This window comes from Ictidomys tridecemlineatus, chromosome 6, assembly GCF_052094955.1.
Source record: "Ictidomys tridecemlineatus isolate mIctTri1 chromosome 6, mIctTri1.hap1, whole genome shotgun sequence".
Lineage (NCBI taxonomy): Eukaryota > Metazoa > Chordata > Mammalia > Rodentia > Sciuridae > Ictidomys > Ictidomys tridecemlineatus.
The window spans coordinates 62,530,110-62,554,228 of NC_135482.1; the positions used below are offsets into that span (position 1 = coordinate 62,530,110).

The window sequence follows — 24,119 nt, forward strand, 5'->3', positions numbered from 1 at the left end:
CTCTATATGCAAATTGTACCTCAAAAAACAAAATTCCATTTTAAATATGTGATAGATTACTTTATTTTCCTTTCTGTTGTGGATACAGAAAGAAAGCAGTGCTTAGCAAATCAACCATTTCTGCCCAGGGTCCAGACTTTCTCAGCCATGTTGTTCTATGTCTATCTGGAAAAATCTAGACTATTTTCCTAAAGTGGCTGAGGGAAGGGCAGAGGAAAGGGGAAGGGTATTATCAGATGCCCCTGAGGCCTTGCTGGCAACATTAGTTCCACAGACTTGCCAGAGTTATCAAAGATCTGTTACTAAACCCAACCCGAGGCTTCAGGTGAGATCATAAGGGATTAAAGATGGATGCAGCCATTAAATGCCAAGAAATCTCAAAACAGATAGTTAGAGGCTTGTTTGCTGTCTAGGATTTTTGTACTATAAGAGTCAAGTGATTTTGACTTGATTTTGGGGGTTAGCAATTACTCCAAATCATCCTTATTAACCAGATATTTCTCCTTTACTGAAATAAAGGGAGTTTAACCCAAACCTAGATATGGTAAGACATGGTTCCCAAAGACTGCATCTCACCCAGTCGCTTTGATTGTCTAAGCCAGGTGTCTTGTGTATCTCACTGGGGAATCATTGGTATATTTTTCCCTTACTACATTTAAAAAATAAGTCACACAATACAGTGAGGTGGGCCCTATAGTGCTAAGGAAGTGGAAACGAGAAGCTCAAAGTGGACGGGAATAAGAGAAAGGCGGTATGACTCTGAGGAAAGCATCAGAGAGAAAAATCAACTATTTCTGCCCAGGGTCCAGAATTTCCCAGCCATGTATGTTCTATGCCTATCTGGAAAAATCCAAGCTATTTCCGTAAAGTGGCTGAGGGAAGGGCAGGGGAAAGGAGAAGGGTATTATCAGATGCCCCTGAGGCCTTTCTGGCAACATTAGTGTACCCTAGTCCTCCCAGGTACACGCTGACCTGGTTCTGTCATTGAGCTCATCCCTTGCCACCTTCCCATCCTCTCTAAAGCACTCTTGTCACTCCAGCATTATCTCCTACCTCAGATCATCAAGATGCCTCCTTCATGAGATTTGTTGCTCTTCTTCCAATGAGTAGTGTTCCTGCATCAATCAGGTAAGCCAAGGGCTGTCCTCTCCTTCCAAATATGTCCTCAGCCCTTAGCCTAATTCTGCTTTTACCAACATCTTAAACATCCAACTGCACCTGCCTATCCAATGTCTAAGGCATAGAACAGGCATCCATCCTGTAGGCTAATGATCCTCTCCAATTCCTCCCAGATCCATTGTCACATACTGCTTTTGGTGGTTAAAATGGCAGTCCTGATGCTTCTCTTGGTCCCCTCAAGTCTGTGGGGAAAGGGGCTCTTGACATATCCCAGAAAAAGTCACACCAAGGGACATCTTGGAATTTGGGACTACAAGTCCGGAGGCAGGAGATCATAAATGCTTCTTATGAAGCACTGTGTGAAACGTCCTCTCGGTGGCCTGTGGACTTCACAATGGACCTAAGGCAGCACCCTGTCCCACTGGAAAACAAAGATGTCGGACACTTCCTGCAGCTGTAGAGCCAGACACCCAGCATCATGTCCAGATATGTCACCCGTCCCAGTGTTCCCTGGGGAAAAAAAATGGGTGGACTGTGTGTGTGTGAAACTTGAGAGCTATAAGGGAAGCTGCACAATATAGCATAGGTTACCTGTCCATAAACAACCTACTTACTAAGTAATACAGTGTTGTAAGTTTCAGCACTTTCTGAACCACTCTATTAGGAGGCTGTGCTTTCTACTCCACCCCGGGAGCAGCTGTCTGTTATCACACCTGTGTGCATGTGGCCCCATGTGACCCAGGGACTGGACAGGGTCTGTGGGATTCCCTCTGAAAGGCATCATCCAGTGCTGTGGCTTGAGGATTAGGTGCTTAGTCTTAAAGGATGATGACAATGGCCTCTCCCTCATTCCCATCAGGCAGCTCCACCCAGGGAGGCAGAAAGACAAGGCAAATCCTCTTGAGGCGACTTTCCATGGGCTCAAGCTTCAGGACCTCCCTCCTTCCTTCCCCTCCTCATGCTGGGAACAATGTGAGCCATGCAGGTGAACCCCTGGGCAAGAACAAGGCCTTCTACCTTCCATGGCAATTCCGAGGAAACAGACGGCAGGAAGGCTCTCCTGGAAGAGAGCAGGTAGCTTTGGCAGCCTTCTGGGGAGGAGGCCAACTGCCCTCTCGGGTACTCAGCTGCTTGCTTCAGTGTCTCTCACAGAGTTGCCTGGACTATCACCCTTTGTTCTCATCTTATTATGAAGATTGGGCTTTTCCCATGCGGCTGCTCTGGGAAAACAGATCTCCCAGGGAGAGGTCATCCAAGAAGGCAATTCTCTAAACATCCAGGGGTCCTAACTGCCTAGGACCACAGCCCTCCCCTGGTGCTAAAGCAGAAGGCAGAAGGGGGAGGGCTGGACTCTAGAGGGAGAAAGAAACCCAGCCCAGCCCAGGACAGCAGGCTGAAAGTGGGCTAAGGAACACTGGTCACCTCCCATACCCAGACAAAGAAAAATAGAAAATCAAGGACAAATGAGCCAAGGACATATTTAGACTTTAAGTGTAGTAGGGCTAGGAGGAAGTGGAATCAGAAATAGATCTGCTGGGCTGAGGGTCCCTCTTCTCCTCTACCATCTTACCAGCCCTATTCATGGCTCCTGAGCCCTCCCAGCTGACCTTACTGTCTCCTGGGGTCACTGGAACTGGTTTCCAGAGCACTCCCTGGCAAGTGGGGACAAGGATTTTATTTTAGAAAAGTCTCATAAATCTACCAGTAGGAGAGACACCTGTGTTAGGAAACCGAACATGACATTTTACATTGTTGGTGCTGTCTAGTGCACCAGGCAAGCCTGGGCTTGGGTTAGATGTTAAAGTTAAACCATCTTCTGACAGGCAAAGGAGTACATGGGAGGTTTCAGCTGCATCTAAATAATCTACTTTGTTTAGGGATGAATGCTCCCCAATCCTCAAAAAGATATGAAATCAGGACTGAAAGAGGGACTGTTGGGGTTACCTGTGCTGGTTGACAGCAGCCTATCCCTGTATGCACAACCCAGAGAACAGCCTGAGACCCAGTAGAGGATGAGTGGGGCAGTCTGACTTCAGAGGAGGGATATCAGCCTGCTGGGCTCCTGCCAAAGACTCAGAATCTCCCTGACTTTGTTGTTTCCTTCCAAGTACTTAGACTACCTGCCATATCTGCTGGAGGGTGGGAGTCAGGGTGGGGGCGGGCTCTGCTCCTGCTCGGTTCTGCTGCTGTGAGCACCTGCAAGCTGCAAATCATTCTTCTGATCCTGTCATTCTCCTGCCTGCTATAGTTCTATGTGGCTTTGAGGAACAATGGCAGATCCCTCCCCATGGCTTCCTAGGTCCTTACTAATGTGGTACTATCTTGTACCATTGGCTCCATTACTGTTCTCAAACCACCACTCCCATTCACACACATATATGCTGTATCTGAATTCTGTCCCTCCCCACCCCCCATACTGGGGAATAAACCCAGACATTCATTATCACCAAATGACATCCCCAGTTCTTTTTATTTTTTTTTTTTTTTATCTGAGGTGATGTCTCTCTAAGTTGCCCAGTTTGGCCTCCAACTTGCAATCCTCCTTCCTCAGCCTCTGAAGTAGCTGGAATTACAGGTGTGTGCCACTGCACCCTGCTGTGCTCTGATTCTTGAAGCTTCTCTTGGATTCCTACACACTGAACTTCTTCCTACTTTCATGATAATGATGTTAGCTCATCCTCGTGGAGAACTCACATGCCAGACATTGTGCTAAACCTTCACACAAATTACCTCATTTTAGCCTCACAACACCATGAGGCAGGTACTCTTTTCACACACACACTCATTTACAGGTGTAAAAATAAGCAGAAAAAGGGCTCAGTGATTTGCATAAGGAGCCAAGTCTGATCCTAGGATCCAAGTTCTTAACCAGGGGCTAGCAAAAGTTTTCTTTAAAGGAACAAATAGTGAATACTCTAGGTTTTGCAAGTCACAAGCTTTGTTGTAAGCTGCTCAGCTCTGCCACTGTGGTGTAAAGTGGCCATAGGCATCAGACATGGACATAGACACGGGATGGTGGACAAAAGTAGAGTGTTCCCACCCGACCTGACCACATTTCCTACCTAGCCTGGCAACACCCATGCCGTGCCTAAAGCCCCTAACCAGGAACAGTAGAGTGCATCAGTGTCCTGGACCATGAGGAATAGCATCTCTTTCCCAGAACTGGGTGGAAGCACATTCTTCAAGAGACATTGTGCAATCAGGGTGGAGGAGGGCAGCTGCTTCCGTTGTCTTGAGAAGGTATCTCTTTCCTGCCAGACGCTGACTTAGCACCTGCTTTAGACAGGAACTCCCTGCCATCCTGGATGCTGTGCCCCTCAACTTGTGGGAGAGAAGGGACTGAATTTAAAATAGTAACTGGAACTTTCAGGGAGCTCATCTCAGGGTGGGAGTTGGTCTTTCCTCCCACAGTTGCTCAGTTAGACAAATGTTCTCAGAGCACCATACACCTAGGGTTGTTCTCAATTCTCATTCATGGTGCTTAATGCATGGACTGGAAAACATGAAACTCAGTTCCTGTGAACCAAGTGCTACTCTCATTTGAAGGCTTGTCTGCTCTCTGAGAAAGGGTTTAGAGATTTGAGATTTCAAGCACTGAGATTAGAAATATAAATCTGGAATTTACTGATGAAATCATCATACTTGTAAGGACACATTTTAATGATTCATTGCTTCTCTATGCCCCTCAACTTTCTGTACACACCCTGCTAAGATGTTCGATTCTGGATTCTTCTGAAATGTCAAAATTAGTGGAAATAAAACCTCCGTGAATTCTTTCATGATTCTTGTCCAAATCATTTTGGATTTTTTTTTAAAACTTAAGCTCTAACTAAACATTCCAAAAAACTGCAGAGAGGAAATGTCTATGAATTTCAGCTGGAAAGACAGCTCAGTGGGCAAGCAAACCCATAGGGCAGGAGGCACAAGCATGGATGGAAGATCCTAGGGCAGGAGGCACAGGCATGGATAGAAGTTCCTAGCAGAGGTTAGGAGAGATCTACACCTGTCCTCTCAGGAGAGTGCCAAGTGGGCAGCTTATCACACAGGGGGCACAGAGCAAACATGGTTCTAAACAGTAAAAACTTCAACTCCTCCATCCCTCTGGCCTTACAGAGGAAGGTTATGTACCCCATTCCCATGCTCAGATCACCAGATCATATAGCCAGGAGCTACCGAAGAACTGAATCGAACATGGTGGGCAAACATGGCAGGCCATTTCTTGCTCAGGCCCATGGGAAAATAGCTGGAAACCCTTAGGGAGAGTTCCACCCAGAGGAGAAGGGAGGTGCGGGTGGAGATGGAAACCTGTGTGTAAGGGGGCACACAGGGAGTGTCTGAATAAGCAGAAGGAAGGGACAATTATCACAGATCAGCTTCTTGTTTCCTTTGTTCCTGAACATGACTAAGTCATGACTTCAGTGAATTTGCATCCAGGCTTATTGTGTTAGGAGCAAGTCAAGTCTGGAAGGCAAGAGAATTTCTCCATGACTACAGGAAGCCAAAAGGCAACCTTCATGTTTCATACCTTTCTAGAACTTGGGGGTGATCTCACTGTTTGTAAAGCCCAGCCCTTCCCAATCTGCAAGCTCACCTTCCAGCCCTGAGCCCGGCCCACTCACACCATATATAAGCTCTGCCTCAGCCCATCTCCTTCATCTGCTCCTCTCTGCTCTGCCCTTCAGTCTCTCTCGCCTTGCCAGCCTTCTCGTCTCCAGACACCATGACCAGCAAGTCCACCACGAGGATCCAGAGCAGCAGCAGCAGCCGCAGAGGCTTCAGTGCCAGCTCAGCCAGAGCCCCAGGGCTCTGCCGCTCTGGCTTCAGCAGCATGTCCGTGTCCCGCTCCAGGGGCAGTGGCGGCATGGGGGCATCATGCAGAGGCACAGGCTTTGGCAGCAGGAGCCTCTATGGCACAGGGGTCTCCAAGAGGATCTCCATTGGAGGGGGCAGCTGCGCCATGGGCGGCGGATATGGCAGCGGAGTTGGAGGCGGCTTCGGGTTCAACAGTGGATTTGGTTTTGGAGGTGGAGCTGGTAGTGGCTTTGGGCTTGGTGGTGCTGCTGGCCTTGGTGGTGGCTATGGGGGCGCTGGCTTCCCTGTGTGCCCCCCTGGAGGCATCCAAGAGGTCACCATCAACCAGAATCTCCTGACTCCTCTGAACCTGGAAATCGACCCCACCATCCAGCGGGTGAGGACCGAGGAGCGTGAGCAGATCAAGACCCTCAACAACAAGTTCGCCTCCTTCATCGACAAGGTGAGCCAGGAAACAGTGCCATCTGCAAGGCACCTCAGAATCCCCAGTTATGAACAGGATAGACTTCCTACGGGGTGGAAAAAAACTAGGAAAGAGGGAAAAGGACCTCATACTACCTCTCCACAGGGATGGGGATTGGCCTCATAGAGTCAAGGGCATAGAAGAACTGCTGGGTCTCTTCCATAGCCCTCATTCCTGACATGGGGACCCCTCAACTGTTGATACCCAGAAGTACAGATGAGGCAATGGGATTTGGGAAGAATCCAGTCCCCCTCTGGACAAGATGATGCCAGTGGTGTTTGGGCTGGGGATTCCACTCTGGGGTCTGTGTAAGAGGGAAAATATTAATCAAGAGAGAGAGAGAGAGAAAAGAAAACAAGAAAAGAAATTTCTGGCTAGATTAGGAAAACAATAGAACCACTTAAACAATATGTAGAAATGCTAATTTATTCAACAAAGAACAACCATTAAATGGATAAATTTGAGAAGACATACAATAAATTAGAACCTAGACAGGAATCTAATCATTAGTGAACATTTATATCATTTATAACTGAGATCCAATACATTATTAAAACCTAGCAGGAAATATCAGAAACTATTATTTTAAAACTGCATTTGTGATTGTGCTTGGAAAGAGGAAAAGAAAAATGGAAAGTCACTGATTGGCTCCATAACTTAGAAGATGAGAACCTCTCAATGGTCCAAGGGGGAATTTCCCTGGTGGATTTCTGTGCTGCAAAAGAAAAACGTTTTGGTGTGGGAACAAAACTGAGCCTCTGTCCATGCTCAGAAGCAGCTCTACAAAATGGAGAACCAAGACCCACAGGGAGAACTGCTAACAGAGACACTTATTTCTTTCTGCCTTTGCCTCACAAATGATCATCTTGTCCCTCTCCAGGTGCGGTTCCTGGAACAACAGAACAAGGTCCTGGACACCAAATGGACCCTGCTCCAAGAACAGGGCACCAAGACAGTGCGACAGAACCTGGAGCCTTTGTTTGAGCAGTACATCAGCAATCTCAGGAGGCAGCTGGACTCCATCCTTGGAGAGAGAGGTCGCTTGGACTCAGAACTCAGGAGCATGCAGGATCTGGTAGAAGACTACAAGAACAAGTAAGTCAAACAAGAAGATGGGCTGGTTTTCTCCAAACAATTGGGTGACCAGTTCTAGAGGTGGGCACCATTATGCAGCAACCATAGTCATAGAAATAAAAAATCATTATTGCTAAAAAGTAAATATGTAAGATAAACAGGTCAATAGGAGGTTGAAGGATATTAAGTGAAATTTTAGTTATTACTACAAAAATCATCTCTCAGACTCTCGGTGGCAAGAAAGATAGATTTAGATATACCAGGCTGCCTTTCAGCTTCAACCACCCACTAGCTTACATGTGTGTCAACCCTCTTCTCCTAGATATGAAGATGAAATCAACAAACGCACAGCAGCAGAGAATGAGTTTGTGACCCTGAAGAAGGTGAGCTGATTAATCAGGGTTCTAGTTTCTCTGCTCAAGGAGAGACATGACTCTGCATCCCCTTCCCATCTCACAAGACCATTGCCATGGTGATAAAATGGGGGCTGGGCAGGAGGGCTCAGCTGACTCCAAACTGTCTGCTCTTTCCCCAGGATGTGGATGCTGCCTACATGAATAAGGTGGAACTGCAAGCCAAGGCTGATAGTCTTACAGATGAGATCAACTTCCTCAGAGTCCTGTATGATGCAGTGAGTATCTCTACCCCCTTTCCTTCACTCAGATGGGTTCTGCAGGGTGGGGAGTCCTATGTCCCCATTGGGCACCTTGGTGAGCAGCCCAGACCAAGATGACCTTAGGACTTTGTGTTCTGCAGGAACTGTCTCAGATGCAAACCCACATCTCAGACACTTCTGTGGTGCTGTCCATGGACAACAACCGCAACCTGGACCTGGACAGCATCATCGCTGAAGTCAAAGCCCAATATGAGGAGATCGCTCAGAGGAGCCGGGCTGAGGCTGAGTCCTGGTACCAGACCAAGGTGAGCAGTGACTTGGCAGCTGCTAAGGAGGCCCTAGCCCCACCCTGAGCTCGAGAAGCCTCCTGACTTCATGGGAGAATTACTGAAAGGAGGCTAAAGTCCTCTCACAGAAAGTGTACAGCACATGATTAGAACAAACTCTCTCAGATATGATGTCCCTGTCTAGGAAGCAGAAGAACCACCCCCAGGCAGGAGCAAGCTCCCATAGATAAGGACCAAGTCATCTTTGCTTAAGCTTCACTCTCACTGATGGCTCTCAGAGACACAGAGCACAACATTAGTCTCTGAGAGATAATTGTCTCTGGTTCCCACCAGAATGTTCTGCGGCTTGGTTCCACCATGTCCAGCCACTTAACATCAACTTTTCTAAAATTCATTGAGGAGAAGCCAATAGATTACTCCCTGTCTTATTCCGAAGCAAGACACCATGGTGCACATGTAAAACCCCTCACATTCTCTGTCTCCCTCTCCCCGCTGCATGACAGTATGAGGAGCTGCAGGTCACAGCAGGCAGACATGGGGATGACCTGCGCAACACCAAGCAGGAGATTGCTGAGATCAACCGCATGATCCAGAGGCTCAGATCGGAGATCGACCACGTCAAGAAGCAGGTACAGGGCAGAGACAGGGTCGGGGCTGCTTGTCCATGCAGTCCAGCCTCCTGGGCTCTTCTTCACTGGGCAGGAAGAGCAGAGATGAGCCTCCTGGAAGGCCCAGGCTCCAAGCCCATTTTCTTGCTTCCCCTTGCAGTGCGCCAGCCTGCAGGCCGCCATTGCTGATGCGGAGCAGCGTGGGGAGATGGCCCTCAAGGATGCCAAGAGCAAGCTGGAAGGGCTGGAGGACGCCCTGCAGAAGGCCAAGCAGGACATGGCCAGGCTGCTGAAGGAGTACCAGGAGCTCATGAATGTCAAGCTGGCCCTGGACGTGGAGATCGCCACCTACAGGAAGCTGCTGGAAGGCGAGGAGTGCAGGTGGGTGACACACCCTTCTGAGCACCTGTGGGAGGGGTCTGGCCCTGAGCAGGGGATTGTGGCCAGCAGTGATGGGTGCTGTCTGGAGACTCTCTGGAACAGGGGTGGGTGGTCTCCATGAGCCTTGGGTGGAGGCTTCTCCTGGGATCAGGTATGGGCTGTGGAGGGCTCATCCTCTGTGTTCCTCTCCTCCTAGGCTGAGTGGCGAGGGCGTTGGACCTGTCAACATCTGTAAGTACTTGGCTTGTCTGCCTCCCAGTTGTTGACCTAGTGAGCTGGCTCAGGGGACAGAGTGAGCTCACGGTGTCTGTGTCCTGTTGTCCTCCCTATAGCTGTGGTGCAGTCCACCGTGTCCAGCGGCTATGGCAGCGCTGGTGGTGCCGGCAGTGGCTTCGGACTGGGCGGAGGCAGCAGCTACTCCTACAGCAGTGGTCATGGCCTTGGAGGTGGCTTCAGTTCTGGCAGTGGCAGAGGCATTGGAGGTGGCCTCAGCTCCTCTGGTGGCAGCAGCTCCACCATCAAATACTCCTCCACCACCTCCAGCAGGAGCTACAAGCACTGAAGTCTGTGCTGGCCCTTGTCCCCACCCTGCTCAGCCCTCTGGTGCAGAGCCCTCTGCTCAGGATCTTTTCCACCTCTGCCCAGGATCTTTTCCTCCTCTGCCTCCACCTCTGCTCTCTAGCTGGGGCTGTGGCAGGCCCCTGCCCTCCTGCCTCCTATCTACCTGCTCCTCAGAGATCCAGTGCCTCCCCTCAGAATGTCATCCTCTGATCTCACATCATGGTTCAGTCACATCTGGTGTCTCACTTTGTTACCTAGTTATCAAGGTTTTGCCTTTATAGCTCTCCCTGAGGCTGAGCATTACAAGAACCTTGTCTCTGTCCTCTCATTCCAGAAAGTCTTGCCTGAAGCACAGTCAAGAATTCACAAACAGGCAGATTCCCTTCAATTTCCATTGACCCAAGAACACCCCATCTTAGCGGGTTGTGAACCTCTGTTGCAATAACTGTGGAAACACAAGTGAAGAATCCTATGATGTACAGAATCTGTATCTCTGTATTGGTTTATCTTCTCTTTGCTTTCTTCCTATTTGTTTCTAATTGCTAAATAAAGCAGATTTATACTATAATGTGTTGTTCAAGGTTGCCTTTCTTTTAGGCCATATGTTCTTAACTTTTTCATATGATAAATTTCTTATCATTTAAAAGATAACCATTCCCCACATACCTCACTCCCCTCCTTTATAGATATTCATCAAATAGAGTTTTGCTATCTTAATGTTCAAGGTCCCATCCCACATCATTTTCATTGATGTTTTTCACAAGCAAGTGGAGGAATCTGGTCTACCTTCACCGTAAACTCTACTTTTACTGTCCATGCTAGGACATTACTGTCTTCATCTCTCCCAATGCCATATGTCCAGTTGGAGAAATATGGTTGGTCAGTTAGTCTATAAGTCTTTAGACAAGAAAATAAGATATTTGATTTTTAATTAGAATTGTTTTCATGACCTAGAGACTTGCCTGACATAAGGTTCAAGAGTACTTGAAGTGTGCATCCTTCTAAGCCAGAATTATACTTGTACAGATACATCTTGAAGAAATAGTACCAACACAGAAAGCTGTACATAACATGATGTGCATCACAACATCATCACAACTGGAGAAAATGGAGAAATTTGAGGTAGTCAAATGAAGCACTCAAAGATTAAGGCCAAAATTCAAATTTCTTGTCATATAATGGCAACAAAAGAATACTCCCTCCTTCTCACATTCTTGGCTTCTCATGGAGACTGAAAGAAGCAGAGTCTATGTTGATAAGAGAGATGGATCCATCCCTGTCTCAGGAGTGAATTGTCCTGGTTTAATTTCTGTGAATGGTTAAGAGGAAACTCCAAATAAAATTCAAGGTTGGTCAGTTGACTTGTACTGTCCTGAGGCTATATTAATCCCTGTGGACCCCATAAGTGACAATTATTTTCCTAATCCTCAGGTTCTCATATTACTGTAGAAATTTGCATAGATTTTTATTGTAGTTTTTGGATCCTTCAGTATCATTATCTGCTGTGTTCACTTCTCACTGTCCTCGCAGCAACACAGGCAGCTTGTCACATTGCCACCTCCTCATTTATTGACCTTGTGAGCTGGCTCAGGTGACAAAATTTAATATCATTGAGCATGGACATTAAAAACACAATGAAGGAATACTACAAACAACTCTATGTCAAAATTGATTCAAAAAGGTTAAACCAGCCAGATTTCTCAAAAGGATAATCAGAATATCCACAGACCTATTGAATAAGTTAAATCACTAATAAATAAGCTTCTGAAAAGAAAGCACTGAGGTATATTCTTATTGGTTAAGTCTACTATCATTTAAAAAATGAAATGGAACCAAATCTTTACAGCCTCTTCCAGGAAATGGAAGCAGAGAGAACACTTTCTGATTCATTCTTTGCAGGCAAGTATTATTCTAACACCCAAACTAAATAATGGCAATTCAAGAAAGGAACACTGCAAACCAGTCCTCTTATGAATATTGACATAAAATGTTCAGTGAAATGTGCCAGATTTATTCCTACCAAGTATGCAAAGAATTATATACCATGTCCTCTTGGGAGTTGTTCTAGATATTCAAGGCTAGTTCAACAGAAACCATTCAATGTGATTTACCACATCCAAGAGCTAAAGAAGAAAAATCAGATGAGAATAGCAATCAATGCATAAAAGGTGTATGATATAATTCAATACCCAATAATGTTCAGAAATCCAAAAATAATGTCCTAGAAAATGGGGAATGAAGGGCAACATCCTCAACTCAGTAAAAATAATATTGTCCTACATTCCTTTTCCCCTAAGACTGAGAACAAGATGAGAATATCCCCTCTCTCCACTGTTATTTGCATTGTACTGCAACTCTAACTAAAACAACGAGGTTACAAAAAGCAATAAAATTATACATATTAGAAATAAAGAAATTAAACTCTCTTTATTCTCCTATAATATTATGTAGAAAATATGAAGAATATATCAAAAATCTCCCTGTAAGTAATAAGCAAGTATAAGCAAAGTTATAAGATAGAAGATTACTCTATAAAAGAAATAATTTTTTACATACTAGCAATGAAAAACTGAAGTTTCAAATTAAAAATCAATGCCATTCATAATAACACTCAAAGATAGAGTGTTTAGGCCTGAATCTAACAAAACATGTAGAGAATCTATGACTAGAAAACCAGATTCTGAGGAAAGTACCGATGAAAGCAATCAAAGATCTAAATAAATGAAAAGATATCCTATGTTCATGGATCAAAAAATTCAACATTATTAAACTGTCAATTCTTTCTAACTTAAGATGTGATCAACACAGTCCCAATTTAAATTCCAATAAGCTATTTTGTAAGTATCAACAAACTAAATAAAGTTTATATAGCAAGGCAAAAAAATCTTTGCAAGGCAAATAGGTGAAACATAGGACACACTATTAGTGAAATCATGAAATTATGATTTTGTAAAACTTTTAGAATTTTCTTTTTTATATTTTTTTTCTAGTTTGCTTTAGTATATTGAACATCTTTCTAAAATAAACTATGAGAAAGTCATTCTAATTCAACGAAAGAGATGCTGAAAGATTCAAGATTAACATCCATTATTAGCAATGTAAAACGGAGGGAAAGATCTGTGAATTGGGCTCATAGAATTCTGCCCCCATGGGAGACAGAAGGGTCAAGCCCAAAGCCATCAATGGGAGAGATGAAGAAAGATGGGCTCTCAGAGCAGGGGTTTCTGGCTAAAAGCTGTTCCTTGCTCACTGTGTCAATTTTTTTTCTCCCAGCCCCCTCAGGCTGGTTCTTTAGGCTAAGATGGTGGAGATGGTGTTTGCTGTAGTTGAGAAAGAAAGTGGCAGGCTGAACCCAGGGGTAGTGCTGAAAAGCTTCCCAAGTCACACTTGGCTCAGGCTTCTTCAGAGGAGCTGGTCCAGGTGGCAGGACATGCCTGGATAGCAACAAGAGAGAGTCTGCAATGCTCATACAAGGGACAGCAGTCCAAACCCTATCATGCTTAAGCAGATGGAGTCTGACAAAGACTTGCCCTAACCTGTCTCTCATGTGGGACCAAGGATGGAACTACCTCATTCAGCAAATTAGCCCCAAGTTGGAGCATTGATTCACAGTTCCTATCAGACCAGGCATCATCTCTGAAGTCTCTGGAAATCCAGATCCCTCCATTCCTCAGCTGCTTTCTCAAGGCTATCATCACCCTCACCCTGCCACCCCTGCCCAGTCTCACCAGAGGGAGCTTTCCAAAGTTCTCTGCCAGGGATACCTCCTTCAGCTGTGTGCATGTCCAAAAGCTTTGAGAGATGGAGATGAGCCAGAAACCACATGGGGTCTGTCTCCCATGGTGTCCTGTCCAACACTGGGCTACCCTGACTCCCGCTCTTCTTTTATTTTTTATATTATTATTTTCATTGACAAACCATAAATGTTTACATTTATGGGATACAATATGATGTTTTGATATTTGTACAATGTGGTTTGATTAAATCAAACTAATTAACCTATTCATCACCATGCTAACCATTTTTCGCAATGAGACATTCAAAATTCACCATCCTAGTTATTTTCAAGTGTACTGTATGAGTGCATTGACTATCATCACCCTGCTGTGCAATAGATCCTCTTGTCTAACAGAAAATTTATCCCCTTAGTCCATGTAACCTCAGCCTCTGGTAACCATCTCTGTACTTTCTACTTCTGTTAAGTTCAGCTTTTTATATTTTGCATTTAAGTAGATCAACAATATTTTTCCTTCTATGGCTGACTTGTTTCACTTAGCATAATGTCCTCCAGCTTCTTCCACTTTTTTGAGTAATTTTGTTTCACAGCAAAATTGTTAAGAAGGTACAGAGATTTAGACCATATATTTTATAGCCACAAATTTATAACTTCATCCACTGTGAGAATGGTACATTTGTTAAAATGGATGCATCTACTACACTGGCATGTCATTATTATCCAAAGTCCTTAGTTCACATTAGAATTCACTCCTGGTGTTGTACTTTCTTTGGGTTTTGAAAAATGTATTATCTACTATTTTAGTATTATACCGAATAGTTTCATTATCCTAAAATCTGCTGTACCTCATTTACACACTCCTCCCCCCAATCCCTGGAAACCACTGATCTTGTTACTTTCTTAGGTTTATAGAATATAACATAGTTGGAATTATGTGTACCCTTTCAAATTGGCTTCTTTCACTCAATAATATGTATCCAAGTTCCTTGAAATCTTTTCTTGGCTTGATGTTCATTTTTTCGTAATGCTAATTAACATCCATTGTTTGGAGGTACCACATTGTGTTCATCTGTTCAACAACTGATGGGCATCTTGGTTGTTCCCAAGTTTGGGCAATTAGGAATAAAGCTTCTATAAACAGTCATATGCAAGTTTTTGCATTGGCATGTTTTCAACTCATTTGGGTAAATACCAGGGAATGTGATTGCTGAATTGTATGGTAAGAGTATGTTTGGGTTTGTAGGAAACTGCCAATCTCATCCTCAGTGACTATATGATTTTGCATATCTGCCTCCCCACCCCTACCCTGCCCCCTGCCCCTTCCCAGCAATGCATGAGAGCTTGCTGTTCCATAGCCTTGCCAGCATTCCGATTGCTGGTGTTCTGGATTGTAGCCAATCTCCCAGTTGTGTGGTGACACCTCATTGTTGTTTTAATTTGCAGCTCTCTGGTGGCATGTGCTATTAAGTACCTTCTTATCTGTATTTGTCTTATGTATGTTTTGTTCAATGCAGTGATGTTTTGCTTGCTTGTTTGGTTGGGTTTTTTTTTTTTTTTGCAGTACTGGGGATGAAACCCAGGTCCTTATACATGCTAGGCAAGCGCCTAGCTACATCCCTAACTCTAGTGAGGGATCTTTAAAGGACTTTGGCCCATTTTATAATCATGTTGTTTCTTATTGTTGAAATTAGGGTTCTTGGTACATTTTGAGTATATTCTTTATCATATATGTCTTTCGCCAATATTTTCCCCTAGTCTATGAACTGATTTCTCATTCTCTTAATACTGGCTTTCCCAGACAAGTTTTAATTTTAATGAAGTCTGGATTATCAATTATTTCTTTTGTGGTTCATAAATTTGTTACTGTATCTAAAAACTGATCACCATACCAAATGTCATCTAGGTTGTTTCTATGTTATCTTCGAGGAATTTTGTAGTTTGGCATTTTATATCTGGGGTTATTATTCACTGAGAGTTGTTTGTGCAGAACATAAGGTCTGTATCTGGATTCATTTTTTTTTCTTTTGTATGTGGATGCCCACTTGTTCCAGCACCATCTATTGAAGACTGTCTTTGCTCCATTGTATTGACTTTGCTTCTTTGCCAAGATCAGTTGAGTGAATATATGTGTGTTCAGTTCTGGGTTCTCTATTTTGTTCCTTGACCTATTTGTCTATTCTTGTTAAATATCTTGATTACTCTAGCTTCATAGTAGGTCTTGAAGTTGAATAGTGCAGTCCTGTGATTTTGTTCCTCTTCTTCAATATTGAATTAGCTATTCTGGCATTTTTGCCTTTCATATGAACTTCACAATTGGTTTGTTCATATCAAAGGATCACTTTCTAGGATTTTGACTGGAAAAAAAACACAGAATTTTATACTCCAGAGTAAAACTTAAGACCTGACGTTTTTAAAAAAATAAGGTCAAGATAGCCTAGGATGAAGTGCACAATGTGACAAGAGAATCTAAGTATATCACAAATATATGAACTAACCTTGCTGGAGTTGGGGGTGGGATATAAAAAGGCTGACCTAAGTAACTCTGGACTATCTGAGACTAAAAGAAAAGAGAATTATACATAGCAACTGAACTCTGGTTGATAAGTTTATTTCTTATGGGGGTATAACTAAGAATTATGAAAACATTATAGGAAATAAATAGAGGGCATACATATACATTGCATGTATGTGATACACACACACACACATATATATGTATATAAAATCTATATATAGATATCTACATATCAGGTATATATTTTGATGTATATATTGATATATGTGTGTGTACATAGATATCTATCTAAATATGTTAATGTATGTATGTGTGTGTACGCATGTATGTATATGTATATATATGTGTGTGTGTGTGTATATATATATATTGTGTGTATGCGTGGGTGTGTATATATGGGTATATTGCTGGCTTCAGTAATGTGTCCGTGTCTGCTTCAGGGGCAGTGATAGCCTGAGGGCTAGGTACGTAGGTGCTGGCTTTGGCAGCAGGAACCCCCCACACCTCAGAGAAAGAGAAAGATTATAAAGAATTGGTTGATGTAATTTTGGAGGATGACCAGTCACAAGATAAGTTTGACAGAGAGCCAATGACCTTGTTCCAGACCCAAGAAACAGAAGAGTTAATAGCGCAGTTTCATTGACAACATGACAAGTTCAAGATATCAAACAAGCTGATGTTTTGGTGTGTGTCTGAAGGCAGGTAAAAACAATGTCCCAATTCAAAGGCAATCATACAAGAAGACTATCCACTTGCTCAGTCTTTTATTACCGTTAGGTTTTCAACTCATTGAATACGTCCACCCACATTAGGACTGACAATACACTTTATTCAATTAAGCAATTCAGATTTTAATTTTATACAGAAACCCCTCTCAGACATATCCAGAAAATGTTTAACCCAATATCTGGGTATCTCATGGCTCAATCAAGCTGATACCATTTTGTTGCCTATTGGCAGCATTTTGATGATGAAGCAAAGAAAGCACAGAGACTATGATTCATGAGCCTCTGTGCAATGCTCTTTGATGGGTTGTCTGAATTAAAGAATAAAAGAATTATTCACTTAGCTATGTGTCATAAAGAGAATTGCTCTTAGCCTGGAAATGGCCTCGGCTCCTCCCCCAGAATAGTTTCTGCAAATGGCAGGTCCAGAAGGTGATCATCTCATCCGAAGATGAGCACTATTCAGAGAGGAACCACTGCAGGATCCATGTGTGCAATCAAATGATGAAAGCAATAAGAAAAGCAAAGGGCATGTAACACTCAACAGAAAAAAAAGGCACAATACAGTATTAGCAAGAAATTCAATAACAGGATCTTGACTGCAAAATAAGAGAATGTGGACAATATGGCGAGACAGTAACTTACAAAGCTCAGAGAAAAACTAAAGTCATGATAGTAGTGACTGAAGAGCAAACCAAAAACAATTCAAAGAGAAAAGACATGGCAGAATGCCAATAATGGACCTATAGAAAGAGAGAAACAAAAGCAAACAGTTACACAAAAGGGAACATTGATTGTTAAAGGAAAATCAAGAGAAAACAGAAATTGGAGACAAAGTAAATACAACAGTATAATTAGAAAAGAGAACATGTGATATATATACAAGGTTTTAAAATATATGCAAATGTGTATACATATATGTAAAATGAAGAGTCTAACACACACACACACACACACACAAATAGATATATCCCACCTATTCCTCAGGAAAGGCACAAAATCATATCCAAGTTACTAAAAGGACACACATGGAACTAATAACAATACTTTCTTTCAGGTACTAAAACTGGGTGATTAGCAAAAGATCCAGGATGCAATCTGTTCATCAAACATAGTATATATTCAATTTGTAAATGTATGAATAAATGTGTAAAAACCACATTTAATATTTAAGTAGGCATTCTACTACATCCACATCTGAAATGTCTGAACATATAAGAGAACCTTCCTAAGCTTCAACTAACAGTTTAAGAAAATGTGACGGAGACAGTAGTGTTCATGAAACACCATGAGTGTGCAAATATAAAATCACAAACATTGAAAGACTACACAGGACAGTGATTCCCTTAAGAAATATGTTATTAAGAGAAAAGGAGAGAGGAGGAAATTTTTGGACTTAAAAGGCATTTTAGTTAAAATATATTATCAAATAAAATATGAAGTTTATTTGACTGATATGGACAGCCAAATTTTTTTTAAATCTAATAAAAGGATATTGGAAAATTAAATAATATAAATTGAAGTTTTTAATGAATAAATTTATTTCTTCAAGTGATAAGGATGATTCTTGAATGTATGTTTTTAAAATATAGACATAATATTGCATTATCTACTGAAGAAATATGATTTCTGGGAATTGCTTTCATATAATTTAGGGTTGGTAAGTGAACAGGAGGGAAGCATGGAAGAAGAGCTATGGTCCAAAGATCTTAATTATTAAAGGTGAGTATACAGGGCAAGTAATGTGCATTTTTAAATTTTCTACGTGCTTAAATTTTCATAAAAAGAAAAAAAGTTTATCATTTGGAATAATTTAAAGAAAATGGTGATCTTATAGTTAGCATACGATGACATTTAATATTCAATATTTCTGTAGGTTGAAAGGACCAGACTGGGAAGAAGACAGCAGGCAAAGCATTTTAAAACAAAAGGATGACATGCAGAACTTTTGTTTCAGACGGTGACTAACTCCTAGGCACAGTGAATTGAGAATTGCCTTATTGTACAGAGATCAAGTCACAGCTGTAGGCAGAAGTATTTTCCCTGACTAAAGGAAGCCAAAAATGCAATCTGGTTATTTCATAACTTTTCTAATAATCCAGGTGTGATCTCACTGTTTGTAAAGCCCAGCCCTTCCCAATCTGCAAGCTCACCTTCCAGCCCTGAGCCCAGCCCACTCACACCATATATAAGCTCTGCCTGAGCCCATCTCCTTCATCTGCTCCTCTCTGCTCTGCCCTTCAGTCTCTCTCGCCTTGCCAGCCTTCTCGTCTCCAGGCACCATGACCAGCAAGTCCACCACGAGGATCCAGAGCAGCAGCAGCAGCCGCAGAGGCTTCAGTGCCAGCTCAGCCAGAGCCCCAGGGCTCTGCCGCTCTGGCTTCAGCAGCATGTCCGTGTCCCGCTCCAGGGGCAGTGGTGGCATGGGGGCATCATGCAGAGGCACAGGCTTTGGCAGCAGGAGCCTCTATGGCACAGGGGTCTCCAAGAGGATCTCCATTGGAGGGGGCAGCTGCACCATAGGCGGCGGATATGGCAGCGGAGTTGGAGGCGGCTTCGGCTTCAGCAGTGGACTTGGTTTTGGAGGTGGAGCTGGTAGTGGCTTTGGGCTCGGTGGTGCTGCTGGCTTTGGTGGTGGCTACGGGGGCTCAGGCTTTCCCGTGTGCCCACCTGGAGGCATCCAAGAGGTCACCATCAACCAGAATCTCCTGACTCCTCTGAACCTGGAAATCGACCCCACCATCCAGCGGGTGAGGACTGAGGAGCGTGAGCAGATCAAGACCCTCAACAACAAGTTCGCCTCCTTCATCGACAAGGTAAGACATGACCCTTTCCAAAAACCTGATGAGAATCTTAAATAAATGCCAAAGAAGGAGGAGAGAAGGGGAGAATTTTCAGGCTTTGTGCAAATACCTTGATGTTTTGCCGGGGTTCCTATTTGCTCCTGAGTCCTGCATTTGGGGGCCCCTTTCTTAGTTAGACTGGCAGGCAGAGCCTGATTTTCATTCAAAGGTGATCCACAAAGGGCTCTAGGATTACTATTGGAGAGAGAGACAAGCTCTGTGCCCCACTGTAACACGGCTGAGGCACAGGAAGGCAGATGTGTTCACCTGGTGGCAGCCCGAGGGCCTTCATGGGTCTAAGCACAAGGTCACCCACAGCTCCAGCCAGCTCTTCCAGGTTTTGCCTGGGCCCTGCAGGATGGGCCCATCTACCCTAGAAGAATGATGTTGGGTATTTCACTCTGAACCTCTCTTCTGAGACCCAGGAGGGCAGGGCACATGGAAAAGTTAAGGGGACAGCAGGTGACATACAAGAGTGAGGAGAACATGGAAACAAAAATGCAAGCTTTTCTTTCTTCACACTCTGCTCCCCTCCAGGTGCGCTTCCTGGAGCAGCAGAACAAGGTTCTGGACACCAAGTGGACCCTGCTCCAGGAACAGGGCACCAAGACTGTGAGGCAGAGCCTAGAGCCTTTGTTTGAGCAGTACATCAACAACCTCAGGAGGCAACTGGATGGGATCCTTGGGGAGAGAGGCCGCCTGGACTCAGAACTGAGGAGCATGCAGGACCTGGTGGAGGACAATAAGAAAAAGTAGGTTAAAGAGGAATGGGCTCAGGTTCCCAACGCTCATACCTAGACACAAATGAGTGGACAGGGCTAGATGTGGGCATGACCACCGAGCACTATATTTCCATTGAGGTGAATATCAAAATTCAAGGCTAGAAGCAAATAAACCAATACTGGGGTATAAATAAACATAGGAGGGCAATGATTTGAAAAATTTAGTCACCTTTCAGGCTTTCAGTGGCAGGAAAGATAGACTTAGATATTTTCTATCTATGGAAAGTGTTAGATCCCAGACTTCCTTTCAGCTTCAACCACCCACTAGCTCAGATGTGTGTCAACCCTCTTCTCCTAGATATGAAGATGAAATCAACAAACGCACAGCAGCAGAGAATGAGTTTGTGACCCTGAAGAAGGTGAGCTGATTAATCAGGGTTCTAGTTTCTCTGCTCAAGGAGAGACATGACTCTGCATCCCCCTCCCATCTCACAAGACCATTGCCATGGTGATAAAATGGGGGCTGGGCAGGAGGGCTCAGCTGACTCCAAACTGTCTGCTCTTTCCCCAGGATGTGGATGCTGCCTACATGAATAAGGTGGAATTGCAAGCCAAGGCAGATGGTCTCACAGATGAGATCAACTTCCTCAGAGCCATCTATGAGGCAGTGAGTATCTCTACCCCCTTTCCTTTACTCAGATGGGTTCTGCAGGGTGGGGAGGCCTATGTCCCAGTTGGGCACCTTGGTAAGCATCCCAGATCAAGATGACCTTAGGACCTTGTGTTCTGCAGGAACTGTCTCAGATGCAAACCCATATCTCAGACACTTCTGTGGTGCTGTCCATGGACAATAACCGCAACCTGGACCTGGACAGCATCATCGCCGAAGTCAAAGCCCAATATGAGGAGATCGCTCAGAGGAGCCGGGCTGAGGCTGAGTCCTGGTACCAGACCAAGGTGAGCAGTGACTTGGCAGCCACTAAGGAGGCCCCAGCCCCACCCTGAGCTCGAGAAGCCTCCTGACTTCATGGGGGAATTACTGAAAGAAGGCTAAAGTCCTCTCACAGAAAGTGTACAGCACATGCTTGGAACAGCTCTCAGATATGATGTCCCTGTCTAGGAAGCAGAAGAACCACCCCCAGGCAGGAGCAAGCTCCCATAGATAAGGACCAAGTCATCTTTGCTTAAGCTTCACTTTCACTGATGGCTCTCAGAAACACAGAGCACAACATTGTCAGTCCCTGAGAGATAACTGTCTCTGGTTCCCTCCAGAATGTTCTGTGGCTTGGTTCCACCATGTCCAGCCACTTAACATCAACTTTTCTAAAATTCATTGAGGAGAAGCCAATAGGTGAAGATTACTCCCTGTCTTATTCTGAAGCAAGACAACATTGTGCACATGTAAAACCCCACGCATTCTCTGTCTCCCTCTCCCCCTGCACGACAGTATGAGGAGCTGCAGGTCACAGCAGGCAGACATGGGGATGACCTGCGCAACACCAAGCAGGAGATTGCTGAGATCAACCGCATGATCCAGAGGCTCAGATCGGAGATCGACCATGTCAAGAAGCAGGTACAGGGCAGAGACAGGGTCGGGGCTGCTTGTCCATGCAGTCCAGCCTCCCAGGCTCTTCTTCACTGGGCAGGAAGAGCAGGGATGAGCCTCCTGGAAGGCCCAGACTCCAAGCCAATTTCCTTGCTCCCCTTTGCAGTGCGCCAGCCTGCAGGCCGCCATTGCTGATGCGGAGCAGCGTGGGGAGATGGCCCTCAAGGATGCCAAGAGCAAGCTGGAAGGGCTGGAGGACGCCCTGCAGAAGGCCAAGCAGGACATGGCCAGGCTGCTGAAGGAGTACCAGGAGCTCATGAATGTCAAGCTGGCCCTGGACGTGGAGATCGCCACCTACAGGAAGCTGCTGGAAGGCGAGGAGTGCAGGTGGGTGACACACCCCTCTGAGCACCTGTGGGAGGGGTCTGGCCCTGAGCAGGGGATTGTGGCCAGCAGTGATGGGTGCTGTCAGAAGACTCTGGATCAGGGGTGGGCGGTCTCTGTGAGCCTCTGGTGGAGGCTTCTCCTGGGATCAGGTATGGGCTGTGGAAGGCTCATCCTCTGTGTTCCTCTCCTCCTAGGCTGAGTGGCGAGGGCGTTGGACCTGTCAACATCTGTAAGTACTTGGCTTGTCTGCCTCCCAGTTGTTGACCTTGTGAGCTGGCTCAAGTGACAGAGTGAGCTCACGGTGTCTGTGTCCTGTTGTCCTCCCTACAGCTGTGGTGCAGTCCACCGTGTCCAGCGGCTATGGCAGCGCTGGTGGTGCCGGCAGTGGCTTTGGACTGGGCGGAGGCAGCAGCTACTCCTACAGCAGTGGTCACGGCCTTGGAGGTGGCTTCAGTTCTGGCAGTGGCAGAGGCATCGGGGGTGGCCTCAGCTCCTCTGGTGGCAGCAGCTCCACCATCAAATACTCCTCCACCACCTCCAGCAGGAGCTACAAGCACTGAAGTCCTGTGCTGGCCCTTGTCCCCACCCTGCTCAGCCCTCTGGTGCAGAGCCCTCTGCTCAGGATCTTTTCCTCCTCTGCCTCCACCTCTGCTCTCTAGCTGGGGCTGTGGCAGGCCCCTGCCCTCCTGCCTCCTCTGTCTACCTGCTCCTCAGAGATCCAGTGGCTCCCCTCAGAATGTCATCCTCTGATCTCACATCATGGTTCAGTCACATCTGGTGCCTCACTTTGTTACCTAGTTATCTAGCTCTTACCTTCTTAGTTTATCTCTGAAGCTGAACATTATAAGAAAATTATCTCTGCCCTTCTCATTCCAGAAATTCTTGCCAAGGTCCTTGGCAACAATAATGCAGATTCCCTTTAATTTCCCTTGACCCAAGAATATCTTACAAATGTTGAGCACCCACTTCACATACATGGAGGCCTTGTGATGAGTCCTGAGATGTGCAGAATCTGTATCACTGTGATGTTTTCTCTCTTTTAAATGCTAAATAAAGCAGATTTTTAAAATAATGCATGTCACTAATATTTCTTTAGCCTTTCAACTGACAAATGTGTCCTCATCTTTAAGGGAAAAATCCCAGTCCTTAAGTCCTTCATTCGCCTCTTTAGAAGAGGTCAACAAACATCCTGCACCATGGCACCCTGGGGTTCAGGGTTTCTGCACAAACCAAGATTTTTGACAGTAGAGTGGGAGGTGCCTGCTCTGTCAGTAGTCTCTCAGTATCCATAGGGCATTAGTTCCTACAGGAGCTTCACAGGGGCGAAAATCTGCAGATGCTCAAGTGTTTTAAAATGACCAACATAGTATTTGTGTATATTCTTCCTGCTCTCTCCTGTATACTTTGAATTATATCTATATTATAGTACTTAAGATGACAGCAGTGTGTTTAAGAAAACCATGACAAGAAAATATCTCTATATATTCAGTAGAAATGCAATTTTTTACAGATGTTTTCCATGCATTGTTGATTTACACTACAGATGTGAAATCCCGAGATGTAGAACAGATATAGCATACTCAACTGCTCTGTTTTTTGCTTTTGTTTGTGGTTTTGCAACACAAGAGTGCCCTACCACTGAGCTACATCTCCAACCCATATATATATATATATGTAAAATGGTACTGTGTGTTAAATAAAACCCAGGAGTGCTCTATCACTGA

General features: G+C 44.7%; 2 protein-coding genes across 2 annotated transcripts; both read left to right on the plus strand.

Moving 5' to 3' along the window:
- The first annotated feature begins 5,798 nt into the window (after positions 1 to 5,798).
- Positions 5,799 to 10,380, plus strand: Krt6a (keratin 6A). The gene is made up of 9 exons (XM_005324991.4): positions 5,799 to 6,373; positions 7,275 to 7,489; positions 7,791 to 7,851; positions 8,004 to 8,099; positions 8,225 to 8,389; positions 8,875 to 9,000; positions 9,140 to 9,360; positions 9,557 to 9,591; positions 9,693 to 10,380. Exons 1-9 carry the CDS (start codon positions 5,840 to 5,842, stop codon positions 9,920 to 9,922), a joined length of 1,683 nt encoding a protein of 560 aa, XP_005325048.2. The 5' UTR covers positions 5,799 to 5,839; the 3' UTR covers positions 9,923 to 10,380.
- Positions 10,381 to 19,091: 8,711 nt separating this feature from the next.
- Positions 19,092 to 23,467, plus strand: LOC120892245 (keratin, type II cytoskeletal 6C). Its single transcript, XM_078014640.1, has 9 exons — positions 19,092 to 19,713; positions 20,278 to 20,492; positions 20,821 to 20,881; positions 21,034 to 21,129; positions 21,255 to 21,419; positions 21,910 to 22,035; positions 22,175 to 22,395; positions 22,590 to 22,624; positions 22,726 to 23,467. The coding sequence occupies exons 1-9, from the start codon at positions 19,180 to 19,182 to the stop codon at positions 22,953 to 22,955; spliced, it is 1,683 nt and encodes a 560-aa protein (XP_077870766.1). The 5' UTR covers positions 19,092 to 19,179; the 3' UTR covers positions 22,956 to 23,467.
- Positions 23,468 to 24,119: the final 652 nt, after the last annotated feature.

Bases quoted from the DNA above. Each gene is read 5' to 3' on its own strand.
- Krt6a (XM_005324991.4), top strand. From the start codon at position 5,840: ATGACCAGCAAGTCCACCACGAGGATCCAGAGCAGCAGCAGCAGCCGC. The intron at 6,374-7,274 runs GTGAGCCAGGAA...GTCCCTCTCCAG, and splicing joins TCGCCTCCTTCATCGACAAG to GTGCGGTTCCTGGAACAACA. The intron at 8,100-8,224 runs GTGAGTATCTCT...TGTGTTCTGCAG, and splicing joins TCAGAGTCCTGTATGATGCA to GAACTGTCTCAGATGCAAAC.
- LOC120892245 (XM_078014640.1), top strand. From the start codon at position 19,180: ATGACCAGCAAGTCCACCACGAGGATCCAGAGCAGCAGCAGCAGCCGC. The intron at 20,493-20,820 runs GTAGGTTAAAGA...CTCTTCTCCTAG, and splicing joins GTGGAGGACAATAAGAAAAA to ATATGAAGATGAAATCAACA. The intron at 20,882-21,033 runs GTGAGCTGATTA...CTCTTTCCCCAG, and splicing joins AGTTTGTGACCCTGAAGAAG to GATGTGGATGCTGCCTACAT.